The sequence below is a fragment of the Lycium barbarum genome, chromosome 6 (assembly GCF_019175385.1).
Source record: "Lycium barbarum isolate Lr01 chromosome 6, ASM1917538v2, whole genome shotgun sequence".
NCBI lineage: Eukaryota > Viridiplantae > Streptophyta > Magnoliopsida > Solanales > Solanaceae > Lycium > Lycium barbarum.
Window position 1 is genome coordinate 111,369,413 of NC_083342.1, and position 18,572 is coordinate 111,387,984.

Genomic DNA, 18,572 nt, shown 5'->3' on the forward strand with positions numbered 1-18,572 from the left:
TGGAATCTCACAAATTGTGTGGACGTTACCTCCTTTACCTTGGTGCACACTTGTTGTGAGTTCAAATATGCGCTCTGCATAGTTGTACTCCATCCGGTCGTGTTGTTGAGCCTTAAATTTATGGTACTCGAACACTTTTGATGGTTTTGGCATCCATCTTAGACCTTCTGCCGCAAATGCTTTGGCCTCTTTTGATCTATTGACGAACCGTTCCACAAGCTGCTTAAAAGTCATTCTCACCATTGCGGTGACGGGTAGTCCCTGTGCAGATTTCAACAAGCCATTGAATGACTCAGAGTTGTTTGTTGTCAGCATACCCCATCGTCTACCTTCATCCTAGTGTAATGTCCATTTGTCTTTATCAATTCCATTCAACTAGTGGAAGGCTTCCTCATCCGCCCGCCTAATAATATCCATCTGCAGGTGAAACTTCTTCTTCTGATGCTCTGTTGCAGCCGCCCACATCCAATTGCAAAGTGCTGGGCTTCGATATGCCTTTTGCAAGTTTGCCTACAAATGCCTCAAACAATAACGATGGTAGGCAAAGGGTGGCTGCCACCCCTACAAATTAAACATATTGTGCAATACGCCAACATTTCTATCTGATATAACACATATTCCCGTGCGATCCTTAATAACGCGTTGCCTCAAGTGGTCCAAAAACATACCTCACGTACTAATGCTCTCATTAGCTGCAATTGCAAAAGCTATAGGGAATATAGCTCCATTTGCATCCATTCCAACTGCAATTAGCAGCTTTATGTCGTATACCCCGTACACATGTGTTCCATCTATTGATATTACAGGTCGACAATGAGCAAAATCATCAATGCATGGATTGAATGCCCAAAACACAAACTCAAAAATATTACCGGGCACACCAGGCTTCGATTTGAGCTTCCATTCAACAACAGTACCAGGATTGAAGTGTTGTAGAGCCGCCATATATCTTGGAAACTTCTTGAAAGAGCCCTCCCAATTGCCGTAGACTATCTCATGTGCACTCCCAGGCCCAAGATACGCCTTCCGCCTACTAACGGTTTTGCGATATACTTTCAAGACGGCTGTAATACAATCTTTAATAGGGAACCTGAATAAGTTGAAATATCAGCATATAGCAACGAGGAACATCGTATTAACATCAAAATTAAAATAAACTTAGGCGAAGGGGATACCTTGGGCTTTTTTCAATATCGCCAACTAACACATGAGCAATCATATTGGTATCTAGATTGCGATGATCATCTTTGAGGTCATCCATATCACAAGTGTGCTTTGTGTAGAACTTTGAAATAGTCCACATCTTATCAGCAGTCTCCTTACCACGGAGCATTCATTCGCAACCTTGATATTTTCGCTTGAAGACCAATCGCCAAAGTTTTCATGTGGAATCATCAACTTTGAACTCCCTCATCGCCTGGATGCAATAAATCTTAACAACCCTTCGCAATGATTTTTTCGAGTTGAAAATCATGTCTTTTTCAATACAAGCTTTTTGTTTACAAGATCCACTGGCTCTTTCCACAAACTTCGCCGAATATGATCATCATCCCTAGTAAAGACAAAGGCATCTGGGTAATCTTGAAGATGATCAAGACAGGGGATCCCATCGGAATGCCACTGAACCGGGTCGACTCTTGCTGTTGAAATTGGCTTTGCGGCTGAACCAGGGTCGACTCTTGCTGTTCAAATAGGTGCTGCTAATTCAGTTCTTCCTGGTGTGCCGGACTGTTCATCATGTCTTGCAACAGTTCTAGTTGATATTAAGGATTAGTTCCAACCTAAACCTCATCCTCACTTTCTTCATCTTCACTTTCCTCCGCATTATGTATTTCCTCACTATCACTCGATGATGTCACTATATAATTCGGATAATTCGGACCATCCATAGCAGGTCTTTGCCTATAATTTGGTGCAACCACCTCATTCTCCCTACATAAGAAAGTAGAGTATTTTAACTACTACACATCAAATAATACTATCGATGTTAAAAAAAATAGACGTGCCGACAGTAATCAACAACACCGAAACTTGAGGAAGGACCATCGTTTTGAGTAGTTGGATAGGCTGAGGATGTTCCAAACTGATTCATCCACCCCGATTGAGAGGATTGTCCGATATGATCCATATCAGGTGTATAGCCCTTAAAAATATAATCAATATCATTAGTAGCATTTAAGTGCCACTACACATAATAATAATAATGTAAATAATGAATATTTACCACTGCCATCAAATTGCTGACTTAAAATATCCAGAGGCATTTGTCTCGTCAAAATGCCTTCATAAGTACTCATGTCAGGGTAATTGTGTTCATAAGTAGGCTTCACTTGAGTGACTTCGGCCTGAATTCTAGACGGGGCCTCCCGACGAGGTTTATTTCGGGCTTCCCGAGGAGCCCTAGCCATGAATTCAAGTCGATTAATGGGGACCTTCTCTATGTACATTTTAAGGACGTTTAAAGTTGTGCATTCTCTATAATCATAAGGCGCATTCAAATAATCCGTCAAAGAACCATCGTCTTGAATGTACCACTGCCATAACTAGTTACACCTTGCAGCGTAAATGACATTGGATATCTTCCAATTATATTTAAATCAAAATCACTCCTACTAACTTGTAGTCTATTATACAAGGCTTGGAGTAGTTTTGAGAATTTTAAGTCAAGTGGAAACTTAACATGGTATTTTGGGGGAGAATCATAACGCAAATTATTTTCTTCGAATATAATTTCTCTGCCCCAGAATAAAGAAACTCTAATTTTTGGAACATCTTCCATTTTTTGACTAATTTAGAAGGAGTACAAAATGTAAAAGTTGGATGAAACTTAAAAAAATTTCTTTCATATAAAATTTGTATTAATAAGGTTTGAAGTTTGAATATTCAACCAACACATGCATGCAATTAGTGTGTCTTGCAGTGTTACGTCAAATCAAATTAAGTGCAAAGTGTTACATAACGCATGAATTAACCGCGTTATGTCAATGGGTGACAGAATAGCGCAGTAAAATACTGTGTTATGTCAGAATAACACAATAAATTACTGCGTTATATATGTATAACTAAATAAAAAACCATATGGGTTACCCGCTCCTGTGCCTAGTGGCTCCAGATGTAGGACTTGGGAACAAATTGGTCGCATATGATTTTTTTTTTTATGTAGTTGGATCGGGTTTAAAAATAAAATCGGATTATTTTGGATGATTTGGGATTTCAGTTAAGATAAGGATATATTTAAAAAATTTAATGTCGGAAGGAGTATTTTTTTGACCCTTTTCCTTGTAATAAAGAATGAATTTACCAAAAATCTATATAAATAAATAAAGCCGGGCATAGGCCCGCTGATATGGCATGCCTCTAAAGCCAGCAAACCTATTTATCTTTATTCTCAAAATTTTGCCTTTTATCTCATTATTATATTATATAAATTAATTAGTAAAAATAATGATTAGACATAACCTCTCTGAATAGTTGTCTTTCAAAACGTTGCCTTTTATGAATAGTAGTCTCAAAATTTTATTCTCTCTCTCCCCTTAATTGTTACTGAAACGTTTCCTTTAAAAAAAATAAAAAAATTACTCCCTTCTCTCCTTAGACCTTAGTTACTGAAACATTACCTTTTAAAGTGTCAAATTCAATTTTTCTCTCTCCTTGGTTATTGCTGAATTAATTCACACTTATTCCTATACCCACAGCTTTCTCCATTAAAAATCAATGGTAAACTTCTAAGTTTATCCGTTTCAACTGCCCATTACTTTCACTATAAAAGAGTTTCTTTGCCTTTGTTGCTTTATGTTGTCATTTCCTTTTGCATTACTTAGATATCAACATAGAGTTTATTCCTCTATATACCCTACTTATTATCACTAAGAGCCTGTTTGGATGGGCTTATGCCTATAAGCTCCAAACAGCTTATAAGCTAAAAAAAATAAGTTGGGGTAGTCTAACTTATTTTTTTTTGGCTTATAAGCTGTTTTCAGCTTAAAAGCTGCTTTAGATAAGCTAAGTCAAATGCCTTGCGACGCTGGCATGGGCAGCAGCGCGCGGCATCTGATGTCGTGCGCTGGGGCCTGTGTTCGGCGCGCGCTGCTGAAGCATGTGGACGCACGGCGCGTGAGGGGCCAATTATTTTTTTGAGCTTATTTTAACCACAAAATGACTTTAAGCTGGTCAGCCAAACACTCAAAAAAGCTGAAAACAGCTTATAAGCAACTTATAAGCCAATCCAAACGGGCTCTAACTTATGTTTTGAATTTTAATAGTACTCTGGCTTCTACTTTTGGGCATATGGTTGTGCATCTTCTACAATTTCATCCACTGTGCATGTATGGTGTCACTCGATTATTATTTTTTCATCTTCAAATTTTTTAAATTATTTATAGCAATGATAAGAGAAGCTAACCAGCAAAAAGAAAATATAAGATTATTTTCGTGATTTTGCAGAAGAATGACAATTTTGCAAGGAGACTCAAGGTGATAATTTGGCAAGGAGACTCAAGGAGGAAAACTGACAATTTTAATTGGCATGTACAGGAAAGTATGATAAAGTTCTCTACTGTTTGAATTAAGAAAAAGCAAACCTATATCTATATAAATATATAAAGCAGGGCATAGGCCCGTTGATGCGGCATGCCTTTAAAGCCAACAAACCTATTTATCTTTATTCTCAAATTTTTGTCTTTTATCTCATTTTTTATATTGTATAAATTAATTAGTAAAAATAATGATTAGACATAACCTCTCAGAATAGTGGTCTCCAAGTTTCAAAATGTTGCCTTTTACGAATAGTAGTCCCAAAATTTTACAAGCATTTTTCCTTATAAATTTGTTTTAGATTTTTTATATATGCCTTACATTATATTATTTGTTTTTGTTTTATTTTGAACATTATGAAAATTTAATTTCATAAATTTGCGGAAGGCATTCAGGTGTATATTATGCCGTGATCGAAGAATTCATACTTTTTATGTACACACAAATATATCAAAGAAAAATATTCTCAACATTTTAATTTTTTTAAAATATTAATGTTCAAATATTAGGAAAAAAAAATCAATTGCAACTTTAATGAAATCATATATGGCCGCAAAGCGCAGGCAAATTTTCTAGTAATGAAATAAAAGGATGCTAAAATAGAAAATGTGAAAACCCTGATTAGGCTGCTCTAAAACCTCAGGACGTTGGCACACTCCCTAATCTCCCAGATCGCTGTCCTGTGAATTGGTGTTTGGTATCAAAGATGGAGTACGTCAATCCCGAAGGTCTTCGTTTAGATGGTCGCCGTCCCATGGAGGTTTGTTTCTCTCTTTACACCTACACTTCTATCTCATCACTTAATTTCATGTTAACTTCATTGTGTTATTGTTTTGACTCGTCTTATACCTGGCCATCTTACTTTCAGATGAGACAACTTCGTGCTGAAATAGGGGTTGTGTCAAGAGCTGATGGGTAACCCCACTAACTCTCTTCTTTCTACCTCCATTATTGTATTGCCCTGCAGTAAGTTCAATATACCACTGTTTTTTCATTGGAATCATGTAAACAACAACAACAACATACCCAGTGAAATCCCACAATATGGGGTCCATGGAGTGTAAAGTGTACGCAGACCTTACCCCTCGGAAAGGTAGGGAGGCTGTTTCTGAAAGACCTTTGGCTCAAGAGTTTTTGATGAAAAAAGGTCAGATCAGGACAAGCAGTTCAAAGCAGTATGAAAATGAAACTAATGAAAGTGAAAAAGCCATGATAAAGCGGTCAGAAAAAAAAAGAGCAATAGCTACCACAGATAAATAAGATAATCGAAGTACAAGAAGCAACATATAGTAGCAGGAATGAAAGGACAATAAACTATAGAGCAAAACTGCGACGAATTGGAATCATGTAAACATATGCAAAAAAAAAAAAAACCTCCAGGAAGTTTATATACATTTGAACTTCTCTATAACGGCGTCTTTTGTCCCAATATTTTTTGGTTGCTATAGCAAAATGCTGTTATAGAGAACATATAATATAGCATAACATGAAAAAGTTCCAAATATAGCTTGCCTGTTATAGTTGAATGTCATTATAGAGAGGTTTACACCTGTTTTTGCATCAAGAGCATTAGATACATGACATTGTATTCTGAATAAAAGTTTTCAGAACTTCAATGTAGCTAATTTATATGTAAATTTATAACTACTTTTTCTTTGAGTTAAATTAAATTGGTTTGGTGCAAATATGGATAAGTTTTTTTCCTGAGTCAACTGACTCTATCTTTTGGATATGCCTTTGATTGCTAGCGTGTTGACTGCTACAGCCCGCATCATTTTGAACCTGAAACTGAGTTTGTTTACTTCAATTATTTGCAGTTCCGCTTCTTTTGAAATGGGTAATACCAAAGTCATTGCTGCAGTTTATGGTCCTAGGGAGGTAAATTCACATCACACTCAATCTGCTGATTTGGCTCTTTTTGGATTATGAATCAAATAGAATTGCTGTTTGTTTGCATTATTGAAAAGGAGAAGCTATGGTTATGGTCTTTGAACTGAAAAATAAAGGAGGGAAGTTGATCATGTAAAATAGCAGTTTGTGACATTGTCTTCACGGTGGAGGGAATGTGGCTTGGTAAAACAAGAACTTAACTTTTGAGATGTGGGGTGGCGGAAAGGGAATATAAAAAAATTATGTGGATAAAGGCATGGCCTGGTTGTAGTTTAGTCTTTTGCAGTAAGTTCTCTAAGAAACCTTGTCAAATGGTTATTGATAGGCATGCGAATGGCTAGGGCAACTCCCAATAAAAGATATTAGCGGAGTTAACCAAGAACTGATCATTGAGCCAACAATATACTCAGTAGTCTGTATGTGTACTTTTGAACTTGAACCAAATAATTAGAATGAAATGAACTAAGGGTAAAACTTGTTTTTGAAAAAGATATGCTGCTCAAGAGTGTCTATCCAGTTTCCTTTTCCTAGTACTTAGGACTCGGGCTTGTCTTCTAAGTTTCCTGATAATGCAAATCTTCAATAATAGGGACTTCTATTTAATTATTAAGGTTTTCTGCGAATCTTTTTCTGCGCATATGTTTTTTTTTTCTATTAGGTGGAATCATGTCTTAGGCTCTTTTTCTTGTCATTTTCTGCAGTTATCACTTGTCACATGAGTACTTTCAGTTGTCGAGAGAATGGCATGGTTATAGATTATAGAAGACCTAAATGTGCTAATCATAGCTTTATCTTTAAGGTTATACATGACTCTTATCCGAAGTCAACTGAGTAGCTTGGGAATGATTGTGATAATAAACATTTTATTAAATTTAATTGGCTAACATGTGTGTAAGAATATGGATTTTATAGAGAAATTTCAGTCATAGTGTTTTTGTCTTCTTATGCCCCACCCTCCCAGATACACTGGGTATGTTGTTGTTGTTATTATTTTTGTTTTTGAGTCAATGCTCGCTGATAAAAGGTTTTTAGCCTACCAGGGAAAAAAGGAAATAAGATACTGCTATTGTAAGAGACTTCGGCACTTCGGCCGTTTTGAATGCTTTGTCAATTTGCGAAGTGCAACTGCAAATTTATGCTTGCCTTCAGGCATCTTCTCCATAATTTATTTGATTTGTTTTCTTCGTGTCTGCTGGCCCTGCGGTATTGAGTTTATTGAATGAAAAGAGCAGATACAATAACTAGGCAATAAGCTTTATCACAGAGACTTAAAAGTTTGAAACACATACTTGTTATGTCTAAATGCCAAGTAGTCTTCAACATAGAAAGTGTTATGTACAAATGTGTTTATCAAGGATTAGAAAAAGCGGGAGAAATTCTGTAAAAGATGCCTTTACCATTGCACACAAATTAATATCTTTATGTGCTAGTGTGTCAAAGTTATAACTGTCACCAAAACTTCTGTTGTTGCTGAAAAAGAATAGTGTCCTCGGGAGTTCAAGTCGAATTTAAGGATCCTAGACATGTTGAGTGTAGTATGGTTGCATCATCGCAACATACTGCTTGAACAGCATTAAGCTCAATCATAAAAGATGCCATCCAGTCCAGTTTTTGCGGAAGAAAGCTCCTAAGGATACTGGATGTTTAGCTATATAGACAATCAAATTACTGCTTTGTTTTCCTTAGGTGCTCAGTGCCTTGAACATCCAATAAGGAAAAGCTGGGAAAATTTACAGTTGATGCTTTTATTTTTGAAGTCAAAGAGAGTATCACACTGAGATGCAAATTGTCTAGATGTATTATCAAAAAAATAAAAATAAAAAAAATGGATAGATATTCGTAAGCTGGTGTACATGCACATTTACAAAGAATATCTAATCACTACCACTTTGATCAATGATAACAGTGTTAGTCTTAGTTTTGCCCTATATAAAAGGTTTATTCAAATGTCTCAATTGTTAATTTCATTATTCAGGTTCAGAACAGGAGCCAACAGATGAATGACCAGGCCCTGGTAAATTACCTTTCATGATGAATTCTTAGAGTGCAAGCTGGATCACCTTAAAAGTGAGATGATATGATCTTTCCCTTGGCACTCTTTTAGGTACGATGCGAGTATGGCATGGCTAATTTCAGCACTGGTGATCGCCGGAGAAAAACAAAGGGTGACAGGTGATTCCATTTTATCTTCTCAGTCCTGCTTTTTATGTGTTTTCACCAATGCGATGATCAAAAAAACATCTGCATGCGTGCTTCAAAATTCAATGGACAATATACTACAGAACTGGTGGTGGTTTTCCCAGCTCTGGGCTGAAGCGAATAGTGGTTCAAGAGATGGAAGGCATGATAGAGCATTAATTGTAATTGGATGGATAAGGAAAAGTATGCTATAGGCCCGGGGTTTTGGTCTAGTGGTAATTCATAAGAGCATAGCTAGTGATGTGTGGGTTTGGCGCTTGTCGCAGGTTCAAACCCTGCCACAGACACAAGCCTAGTATTTAAGTTGAGAAGGGTAGAGGGGCTGCCTTCCGCCGATTTTAAACCTTGCGCCATTAGTCCTCGGGGATTTCTTTGTTATTAAATAAAGATATTCTATAACCAAATGGAAGACTTTGGGACCGTTCACTGGTCCAGCCATGAAAGGTGCTGCTAGGATACTAGGATAGTAACTCTAGTCTGAAGTAGAAAAGTAAGCAAAATTCTAGGAGTACAGGTACTGCCCAAAGAATAACCTTTTATAGTAAGCCTGCATAAGGCGGCAAATAACAAATTTTCCACAGACAATGTAAAAATTATCTTGAAACAAAGCTAACTAGTTGACACAGTTCATGAATCACTGATCTTAGTTCATCACTTCATAGTTTATCATCTATGATTACCTGCAATTACTATGAAAAATTATTCAATCTATGATTACCACAATTAACTAAGAAAAAGTATTCAATCCGTGTGACTTCTGGTTACATGATGTCATTTTGATGATAGCTTTGTTTCCCATTTGTAGGAGGTCCACAGAGATATCTCTTGTTATTCGCCAGACAATGGAAGCTTGCATATTGACGCACCTGATGCCTCGCTCTCAGGTTCCGAGGTCCACTTAATATTTTTAACTTGAATAAGTCATGGAGTCTGACCTCCATTTACAATTTTTTTATTTTCAGATAGACATTTATGTCCAAGTTCTCCAAGCAGATGGGGGTAAGCAGAATAGTGATTTAGTGTTCTATTCTTCTATTATATTCCTCCATAACCAAGCAGAATATATATTTAGAATATATAATAGCTGCCTGGCGCTGCATGCAGCCCATCTATTGCAGCTCTTCTATTCTATTTTTCCTCTAGAAGCACAGTTTAACTAAGTTTAGTGCATTATTTAGGTACAAGATCAGCATGCATAAATGCTGCTACACTGGCACTAGCTGACGCTGGGATTCCCATGCGTGATCTTGTCACATCGTGCAGTGCTGGATACCTGAATAGCACGCCTCTTCTTGGTAAATTAATTCTGAAAATTTTAACTGATTTTCTGGTTCCTTATTTCGAACTGATATCATTCTTTTCCAGTATTAATATGTGACTGATCTAGATGAGATTACTTGTTAAACAGATCTAAACTACTTGGAAGACAGTGCTGGAGGCGCTGATGTCACTGTAGGAATTTTACCTAAGTTGGACAAAGTGACCCTTCTGCAGGTTTGTTAACTCCTTCATGGCAGTAACGATTGAAATAAGGGTTTTGTCCCGTTGAATCAATGAATAACCATCTGTGGTGCAGATGGATGCTAAACTACCAATGGATATTTTTGAAAATGTCATGCAATTAGCAGTTGAAGGCTGCAAAGCAGTGGAAAGCTACATCCGGGAAGTAAGACTGACAACTCATTGCCTTCTTCCCAACTTCAAATAATTGTTTCCGCAAAATTTTCTACTATCAGCATCTCCTGTTTCTCTTTTTCAGATATTGTTGGAAAATACCAAGACATTGGAGATTCGCCGAGGTGTATAGCTCTTAAAAGTCTGAGGAACTTTTATTGAATTTTTGGTAAGATCATCCTCTTCCTGATTATTTAATGCATTGAACTTTTTTGGTCAACATTGCTAATGTTTTCTTCTAGGAAAATGAGAAGCAAAGAAAATTTGTGACAGTCTATTGCTGGTTTCTTCCATATTATTCTCAAAGAATTAGAAGAAAAAGACATATTTGATCTCTTCTTTCCTTTTTGCCCCCGGGGTGGGGGGTGGGGTCTTAAGGGTGGTTTTTAGAATTGAAAATATATTCAGTCAAGTACCATGAGCTTTTTTTTGGTTACAAGTAACTGAAGATTGGTAGGGAAAAGCTTGTACTATTATACTTCCTGAGTAATAATAAATATCGCAATGAGAGCAACATACATGCTAGTCTTATCGAGTTCATTTAATTAGTCCGATGGAGATAGCTAATATATAGCAAAATCTTCAATGTTAGAAAACGAAAGGTCTTGTCATCTTCTAGCATAAACTGGTAATTTTCCGGTTTGATGTAGTAAAATGGTGTCTCAGATTTTCTCTGCGTGCTGTTTCTAGAGTAATATATGAAAATAGCCAGTAGGACTAAAATACTGTAAGCCAAATTAAGAAACTGCAATTTATATATTTTAATCACTACGTAATCTAATTCTTCTACCTTTTCTGCATGGTAAAATACTCAGAAAGTAGGCTGTCTTTTCCTATTTAATTCTTGTAAAGTAGAAGGTACATACTATGCCGATTCTTTGACCCCCAGTTTATTATCTTTGTTTCCAGTTTGCTACAGATGCTTAAAGCAAAAATGGGTCCTGGTTGTGCTACTGCAATCTTTTCGAAGACGGTGGATCAAAAAGTTTGATGTGCAAATCAGCGAGAGCCTGTGGAGCAATTATCTTCCCTAATGTCTTTTTTAGTCATGTCTCAGTGCTCGTAGGATGTGTATTTTATGGATCCTTATTAAAATTGAAGATTAATATGCAAGATAAGAGTTATTTTTTAACTGTATCAAAGAACTTCAGGTATGGTAGACCATAGGTGAAGTCAATTGTTTACTTTGTTCCTAACTTGTCTTTAAAGTAAAACGGCTTTTGCGCGTTAAGGTATCTTAATAAAGATGGATTATTTTGAAGTGTATTGGAGTCCGGAGAAGATGGCCAGAATTAAGAATTTTATCGACCACTAGAAAGTACAGGTCTTTCATGATTAACATCAATACACTTGCCAAATTAATCTTCAGATTAGATTAAAGCAAAATAGCTTTATTTAAGTATTAAACAGAAAATTCAATCAAAAGATATAAAGTGGCAGCATTGAATGAAGCTATGCAGTGCATACTCCAAACCACAGAAAAGTTTGATCTTCTCCTCACCAAAATGACATTAAGTCATCAAGACAGTGCCAGTTACACAAACCTGAAAATACTAATGCAATACACTCTTCAAAAGACAAATACCAAGAAGCCATTCCAAAAATCGACAGGCTTTGGTGGTTCATGACAGCAGTTTAATGACTAATGTATAACACCTCATTACATCATCATTAACAAGTACATAAACCTAGTATAGAGTTTACAGTCCCTCATTAAGCTGCTGAGCCTTTACTAAAATGTTTCTGCCCAGACTTAGAAGGATTAAAGATCACAGAAACTCGATGGAACGACCACAAGCTCGACACGACCGGTCCATTCCTCTCCTTGCTTCAATGTGATGGGTTTCTCTATTGATGCTCCATCAACACACAGCATCTGCTTATACTCCTCGTCGCCAAAATCGGCCATTGCTTTGGCTTTCTTCTCCCATGGATTCCACACCACTGTGAAAAGACATAGAAATAGATGCCAAAAGGTTTTAGCTATACAAATTAGAGTTGGTAAGATCTTTCATGCTTCTTTGGCAACTTCTACCATCATGCATTAATGCACCAAAAGTTTCTATAACACTACAAAATATCTTGTCAATGTCTGAAGTCCTTGTAATGATGCTACACTCTTTGCATAGTTATTGCCAATGGAGGAAGTACCCCTCTCGAGATTACAGATATTATCAGGTCTGTTAAGAGAATAGTGCATGCCTCGAGATACAAAAGTAAATCATGGTAAAAATATAGCCTTAAGGGTACCGCGGGTGGGTGTTAGTGGATACTTCCAATTGAGGACATTTTCCGCCTCCATGTTAAATTCACGAGACTTACCAGTATCTGGCAATCCTTCCTTCCTAATCAGGTATGTTCGTTTCCTTTCATGATCAAGAACAGCAATGCGATTTGGAGAACTAAGGTAGATACGGTCAATCTGTAAGAAAATGAATACTTCTTAATCCTACAATAAAAGGAACACCTTACATTTGAAAGAAGGATCAATCAATAAAGGTAGAAATAAAGATGAGGTGAACACTGAGGATTTCAACTTCTTCCAAATAAAATTCAGAAACAACAAAAGATGTTAAGATTCAAAAAAGTGAAAAGGAGCAAACAGATTAAGATACCGAGGTATGCATGCAAAGCGGGACTTCTATCATGCTTTACCAAATTAGATGTAAATCACAAAGACAAGAAAAATCAAGTAGTTATCAACAAATACAGCTAGAACAAATTAAAAAGGTCAGAATTAATATACTTACATCAAGAAAGAGTCTCTCTATTTGGGGACAATTCTTCACAAAGAAAAGAATATCCAAGGGTTGACAAAGCTCAATCCAAGTCATTGAAGCTCCTTCAAATTCTAAAGATAGTACTCCATATCTTTGTATTCAGAATCCACATATTTAGGGGAAAGCCCCTAAATTAAATAAAAAAAAATATTTACTTCCTCAGTGTATATAAGTTAAATAAACTAAATAGGCGAAGTACTATTATTTTACCTCAAGAAGAGTATGGTTAAATGAGAGCCTGAACATTTTTCAATGCTTCCGTCAAATCATCCCTTTCACTTAATGTTGAAGCCCTTTTGTGGCACCAAAATCACATCTCTTAATCTTATGACCATCGGATCAAAAAAACTTGATTTTGTTAATCTCACCACTCTAATGAAATGTGCTAAGACTTGGAGTATCAATAGTGACCAAAATTATGTCACTACAATGCCTAATCGAAAGAGTTCTAAACTTATTCGAACCTTTAATTGTAAGTTCACCAATAAAAGAACAACCCTCTAAAGTCAAATATTCAAGAACCACACAACTTGAAAACAACCTTTTGATAAAATAAGGTGGGACGCGAACTTTAGTTAGACTAAGATTTCAAGAATCGTAAACCTTTTAATTTTGGCGACAGATAAGTCACAACAGATCAATATTAGAACATGGAGAGTTTCAACGTCAATGAAACCAGAATGCAGGTTGCTTATAAGTTTAAAATTAGCTGCATTATGGTTTCATCGATGTTGAAACCCTCCATGTTCTAAAATTGATCTGTTGTGACTTATATCTATCGCCAAAATTAAAAGGTTTACGACTCTTGAAATCTTAGTCTAACTAAGGTTCGCGTACTACCTTATTTTATCAAAAGGTTGTTTTCAAGTTGTGTGGTCCTTGAATCTTTGACTTCAGAGGGTTGTTCTTTTATTGGTGAACTTATAATTAAAGGTTCGAATAAGTTTAGAACTCTTTCAATTAGGCGTTGTAGTGACATAAGTTTGGTCACTATTGATACTCCAAGTCTTAGCACATTTCATTAGAGTGGTGAGATTAATAAAATCAAGTTTTTGGATCCAATGGTCATAAGATTAAGAGATGTGATTTTGGATTTTGGTGCCACAAAAGGGCTTCAACATATAAGTGAAAGGGATGATTTGATGGAAGCATTGAGAAATGTTCAGGCTCTCATTTAACCACTCTTCTTGAGGTAAAATAATAGTACTTCGCCTATCTAGTTTATTTAACTTATATACACTGAGGAAGTAAATATTTTTTTTATTTAATTTAGGGACTTTCACCTAAATATGTGGATTTTGAATACAGAGATATGGAGTACTATCTTCAGAATTTGAAGGAACTTATTGATCCGACTGATGTGGTTACATAAAGCACAAAAAGAGATCACTTCTTGTCTTTCTCAGGGCTCATTATAAGGGGTCCAAGATTGTGATAGGGTTGTATATAGAGTCACTCTTGAAGATATCTTAATAATGCCACCATGAAATTCATGATATTTCATCTGTCATCTATAACCACATAGTTTTGAGATGATGTAGCTTGATTGATAAATATACCTCAGATTCAAAAGTTATGGCATCTCCTTGTTCTGTAAAGCGTTCTTTCTGGCACAGATTGTCTAGATAGTCCAGTGTTTCTAAACCTTCGATCCTTATTTCACTGTGGATAAGATTCATGTAATAGTCTAAGATATTGGAAAGAACAGAAATCATCAAATTATTGTGCAATCACGATATAAAACAAAATGGCTTTTTCTTCTCTGAAATTCGAACAGCTACAATATTTCTGCCGAAAAGAAGTACAAAGACGTTGGGAAGTGATAAACTCATAAAAAGGGAGTAACATACCTTATGTCGGAAACAGAGAAGTATGTGTGATAAGCAAAAGAGAAGCTGAATTGTTTGCCGTTGATGTTTCTGATACGAGATATCAAGGACAAACTTCCATCTGATGCCAGCGTAACCCGAAGACGAAACTCAAAACTAGAAAGTAATAATGAAGAGACTCATTAGCAACTTCGAAAGCTATAACTGTAAGAAACCAAGTAAAAAATTGTCTTTCATTTTTAGCATGGAAGTACTTCACTTTCATATCTATCTATGAATTATTTATGATATCATGGTGAAAACAATCTTGAGAGTTTGACGAAACTGAAAGCATCCAAGTATGCTAACTTCAATCTGTTCTTCCATTTTAGATATTTATATAAATGATTTCATGACCAGGTTCTCGTGAAATTAAAGTCTATATGCATTTAAGTTAAAACAATCGCAAATTTTGATACGGTCAATAATAGCTATTGATTCAATTTTGATACGGACAGCTAATAGCTTTAGATTCAATATCTGAAGCTCCATACTGAAACCAACTAGAGTTTGATATTTATATAAATGATTTCATGACCAGGTTCTCGTGAAATCACTTTCAAATCCAAAGAGGAATCTGAGATATAAAGTCTATATGCATTTAACTTAAAATAACCGCAGATTTCGATACGGTCAATAATAGCTTCTGATTCAATTTTGATATGGACAATGAATAGCTTAGATATTTATATAAATGATTTCATGACCAGGTTCTCGTGAAATCATTTTCAAATCCAAAGAGGATTCTGAGATATAAAGTCTATATGCATTTTAAGGTGAATAATAGCTTTTGATTCCATTTTGATATGGACAATGAATAGCTTTAGATTCAATATCTGAAGCTCCATACTGAAACCAACTAGAGTTTGAAGACCATACCCGTGGGGCCAGAACTTGAGATCATCTTCTGAAGGTTTGAGCAGCAAGTCAATGAAAGATTTTCCTTGTGGGTCATATGAGTCTAAAGATGGAGGGTCATCCTCAATGGTCCAGATTTTGTTTCTTGCGAATCCAAGTTGCTCAAGTGCACCACCATTTCCATACTGCAGAATCATTTAGATAGCCATACAAAATCTTGGACAGTACTCAGTGCAAGTAATTCAAGAAGATAGATAGAATTGCACATTCAAAGGTACCTGTGGAAAGCAAACAGAGATTCCTCCTCGTGTTGCTTTTGGAGACTTGAAGATGCTCTAAAACATAAGAGCAAAATTAGAATAACAAACAGAACCAGCTTTCACACTTGTTCAATTACAAATACGGCTTTTGAAAAGCGCATAACATTGCGAGTAAGAAATAGATGATGCAACTTATATGTATCAAATTGAAATTGTAGGACTAAGCACCCTAATAAGTCAACTTTGCACATTTTTGCTGAGTCTTGTCTACAACATTAGAGAAACCTCTAATTCCAACCGTTACACCAGAGACAAGTGATAAGAACTGAACTTGATAAAATTTAAAAAGAAAATAGAACTTAAAGAAAAAGCTCCAATCTTAGAATCTTTAGATCTCCATTGCTAGCCAAAATACTAGTTTTACTCATAAGAATTAACTGCTAGTAAAATGGAAAACCCCACCTTACTGCTGTTGAATAGGAGCTCTTCCCCTCGTTCATTCCGCCAAGAAGTAACTTGTCCTCCTTGCAAGCTAACCTGAATTAAAGGAAATTGTCATAACCATGGGGGTTGGTGGGGGTTAAAAGTCTGCTAATCGGGGATACCATTCTAAGCAAAAGCAGTTAATATTTAATAATAACATTAAAGACCATGTAATTGATTGGAGATCTAAAAGACCATTTCTTCATAAGTGATCTAACAGATGCTTTTAGAATCATAAAATCATTAGATCTAATTAAAGTAAGAGGAGTTTACGGAATCTAACCCGCGCAGAGGCGCCCTGAGGGTTCCGAAGCACAACCTGATCAATCCCATTCCAATCTTTTGTTACTTCAATGGCTGCTGTATGATCCCAAACTGCTGCATAATGCCCCATTTGCAAAGCACTTTTTCCCTAAAACTGCTGCCAACAATGAATGGACAAATGGCTCCTATATATTGGGAGTTTTTTGACTATCTTAAACAAAATCCTTCCTGGATTCTTGTAATCTAGTGAACCCAAAATATAAATAGCCTTCTATAATCTGCTTTTTCTATCCTGAACCTTATCAAAACCTCTCACATTCAATGTACATTTACTCAAATCAGACTTTCTTTTATCAGCAAATCAAACTTCAACTAGCAACATCAGCTTTTCAAGCTACCTCAAGAAACCAACAAAATGGGACATCTGGCAACTGCATAGAAGTACTCAACATCCTAGCTAAATTCACGGTGAGGGCATGAGATATTTTTACCTAAGACAAAACAAAAGTAAATCTTATAAGTTAATGGAGTAACAAACATACAAAAATGGAAAATTTTACTTTAATAACTAACTTCTATTAGTTCTAACATAGGCTACAAAATTCTCAAAACAAGATAAAATCCCAAGTTTCAAAACTCTCAAAAGATTTATTAAACCAAGAAACCATTTGTAAAAAAAAAAAATTAAAAAAAATGTACCTAATATTTGCAGATATTACCAACTGAGGCATCAAACTTCCAAATAAAGAAAACCCCATTTCAAGGAAGCAAGAAAATATGAACAAAATAAAGGAAAAACATAAAGATCTAGACTTCATTCAATGCACAGAGAGGGGAATGGAGTGTAATGCAAACAACTAGGGAAGAAGAAGTTAACAGTGCATTAATTAACAGCAATTAAGACTTAATAGTAGAATAATAAAGGTATAAAACCTGGCTTATAGCAGGCAAAACATGGAAACTTGGAAAGAGCTCAAGTATAATACTGCATTAAGAATTAATGGGGTGAAGCAAAAATTGAATCTTTTTATATTTTCTGACAGGGGGCTAGGAAGAGGTACAAATTGATGTACAAATGGGGTCAAGATTTAGAAATAAAAAGGGAGGGATTTTCTTGGACTGTGACAATTCAATTTTCAATTATCATCTGAGGCTTGGGAAAAAAAGAAGTTAAATTAATTATAGAAATGCATGAGAGCTGAGGTGTATTTAAGTGAGCTCAGGTGGGGAGAGGGGACAGTGAGAGTTGGCAATTAGCAACTTGAAAGGACTCCACTTGGAACAATCAACGTTATTTAAGGTAGGTTTGTGCATAAATCGATTCAATCCAAATTTTCTAATCGATTCGAAACAATTTGGATAATTCAATTCGGATAATACAATTCAATTTCGATTTACAAATGTAATTGTAAAATATTACGGTTTAACGATTCGAATACGGTTGGCTTCAATTATCAACCGAACCGACCCGAATAAACCGAATTTATATGTCACTAATGACTAATATGACTAATACTCTAATAGTCTAACTATATGTAAGCTTAATACTTAATAGTGAAGTAATAGTTATTTAACTTCAGAAGTGGTGCAAATGAATGTCTGCATGCACACCTTGCACTGGATATTCATGGCCTTCTTCGTTCGCCTCAAGCTGACTTCCCTTTTGGTCTTTCATCTTTTCAGCGTTCTTCTCACGATCCATCTTTTCCTTTTGGCCATTACCTTCACCCATGTTTTTTTTTTCTTTGATCTTCGCCTGAACA

The 18,572-nt window shown here is 35.8% G+C and overlaps 2 protein-coding genes across 2 annotated transcripts; one reads left to right on the forward strand and one right to left on the reverse strand.

The window, feature by feature from the left end:
- The first annotated feature begins 5,105 nt into the window (after positions 1-5,105).
- LOC132645488 (exosome complex component RRP41 homolog) lies at positions 5,106-11,560 on the forward strand. The gene is made up of 12 exons (XM_060362497.1): positions 5,106-5,293; positions 5,402-5,448; positions 6,351-6,411; positions 8,399-8,437; positions 8,528-8,595; positions 9,428-9,506; positions 9,585-9,621; positions 9,801-9,917; positions 10,031-10,116; positions 10,199-10,288; positions 10,382-10,465; positions 11,206-11,560. The coding sequence occupies exons 1-11, from the start codon at positions 5,240-5,242 to the stop codon at positions 10,427-10,429; spliced, it is 726 nt and encodes a 241-aa protein (XP_060218480.1). The 5' UTR covers positions 5,106-5,239; the 3' UTR covers positions 10,430-10,465; positions 11,206-11,560.
- A 126-nt stretch (positions 11,561-11,686) lies between these two features.
- Positions 11,687-18,047, reverse strand: LOC132645490 (putative glucose-6-phosphate 1-epimerase). Its single transcript, XM_060362498.1, has 9 exons — positions 17,743-18,047; positions 16,829-17,300; positions 16,525-16,599; positions 16,081-16,137; positions 15,824-15,987; positions 14,927-15,061; positions 14,636-14,738; positions 12,619-12,718; positions 11,687-12,240 (listed from the first exon to the last, which is right to left on the reverse strand). The coding sequence occupies exons 2-9, from the start codon at positions 16,937-16,939 to the stop codon at positions 12,059-12,061; spliced, it is 927 nt and encodes a 308-aa protein (XP_060218481.1). The 5' UTR covers positions 16,940-17,300; positions 17,743-18,047; the 3' UTR covers positions 11,687-12,058.
- Positions 18,048-18,572: the final 525 nt, after the last annotated feature.

Excerpts from the sequence above, each read along its gene's own strand:
- LOC132645488 (XM_060362497.1), top strand. The coding sequence starts at position 5,240 with ATGGAGTACGTCAATCCCGAAGGTCTTCGTTTAGATGGTCGCCGTCCC. Across the intron at positions 6,412-8,398 it reads CAGTTTATGGTCCTAGGGAG|GTTCAGAACAGGAGCCAACA; the intron begins GTAAATTCACAT and ends TTCATTATTCAG. Across the intron at positions 8,438-8,527 it reads AGATGAATGACCAGGCCCTG|GTACGATGCGAGTATGGCAT; the intron begins GTAAATTACCTT and ends GCACTCTTTTAG.
- LOC132645490 (XM_060362498.1), bottom strand. The coding sequence starts at position 16,939 with ATGGGGCATTATGCAGCAGTTTGGGATCATACAGCAGCCATTGAAGTA. Across the intron at positions 16,600-16,828 it reads CTCAGGGCGCCTCTGCGCGG|GTTAGCTTGCAAGGAGGACA; the intron begins GTTAGATTCCGT and ends CCTTTAATTCAG. Across the intron at positions 12,241-12,618 it reads GGAAGGATTGCCAGATACTG|TGGTGTGGAATCCATGGGAG; the intron begins GTAAGTCTCGTG and ends GTCTTTTCACAG.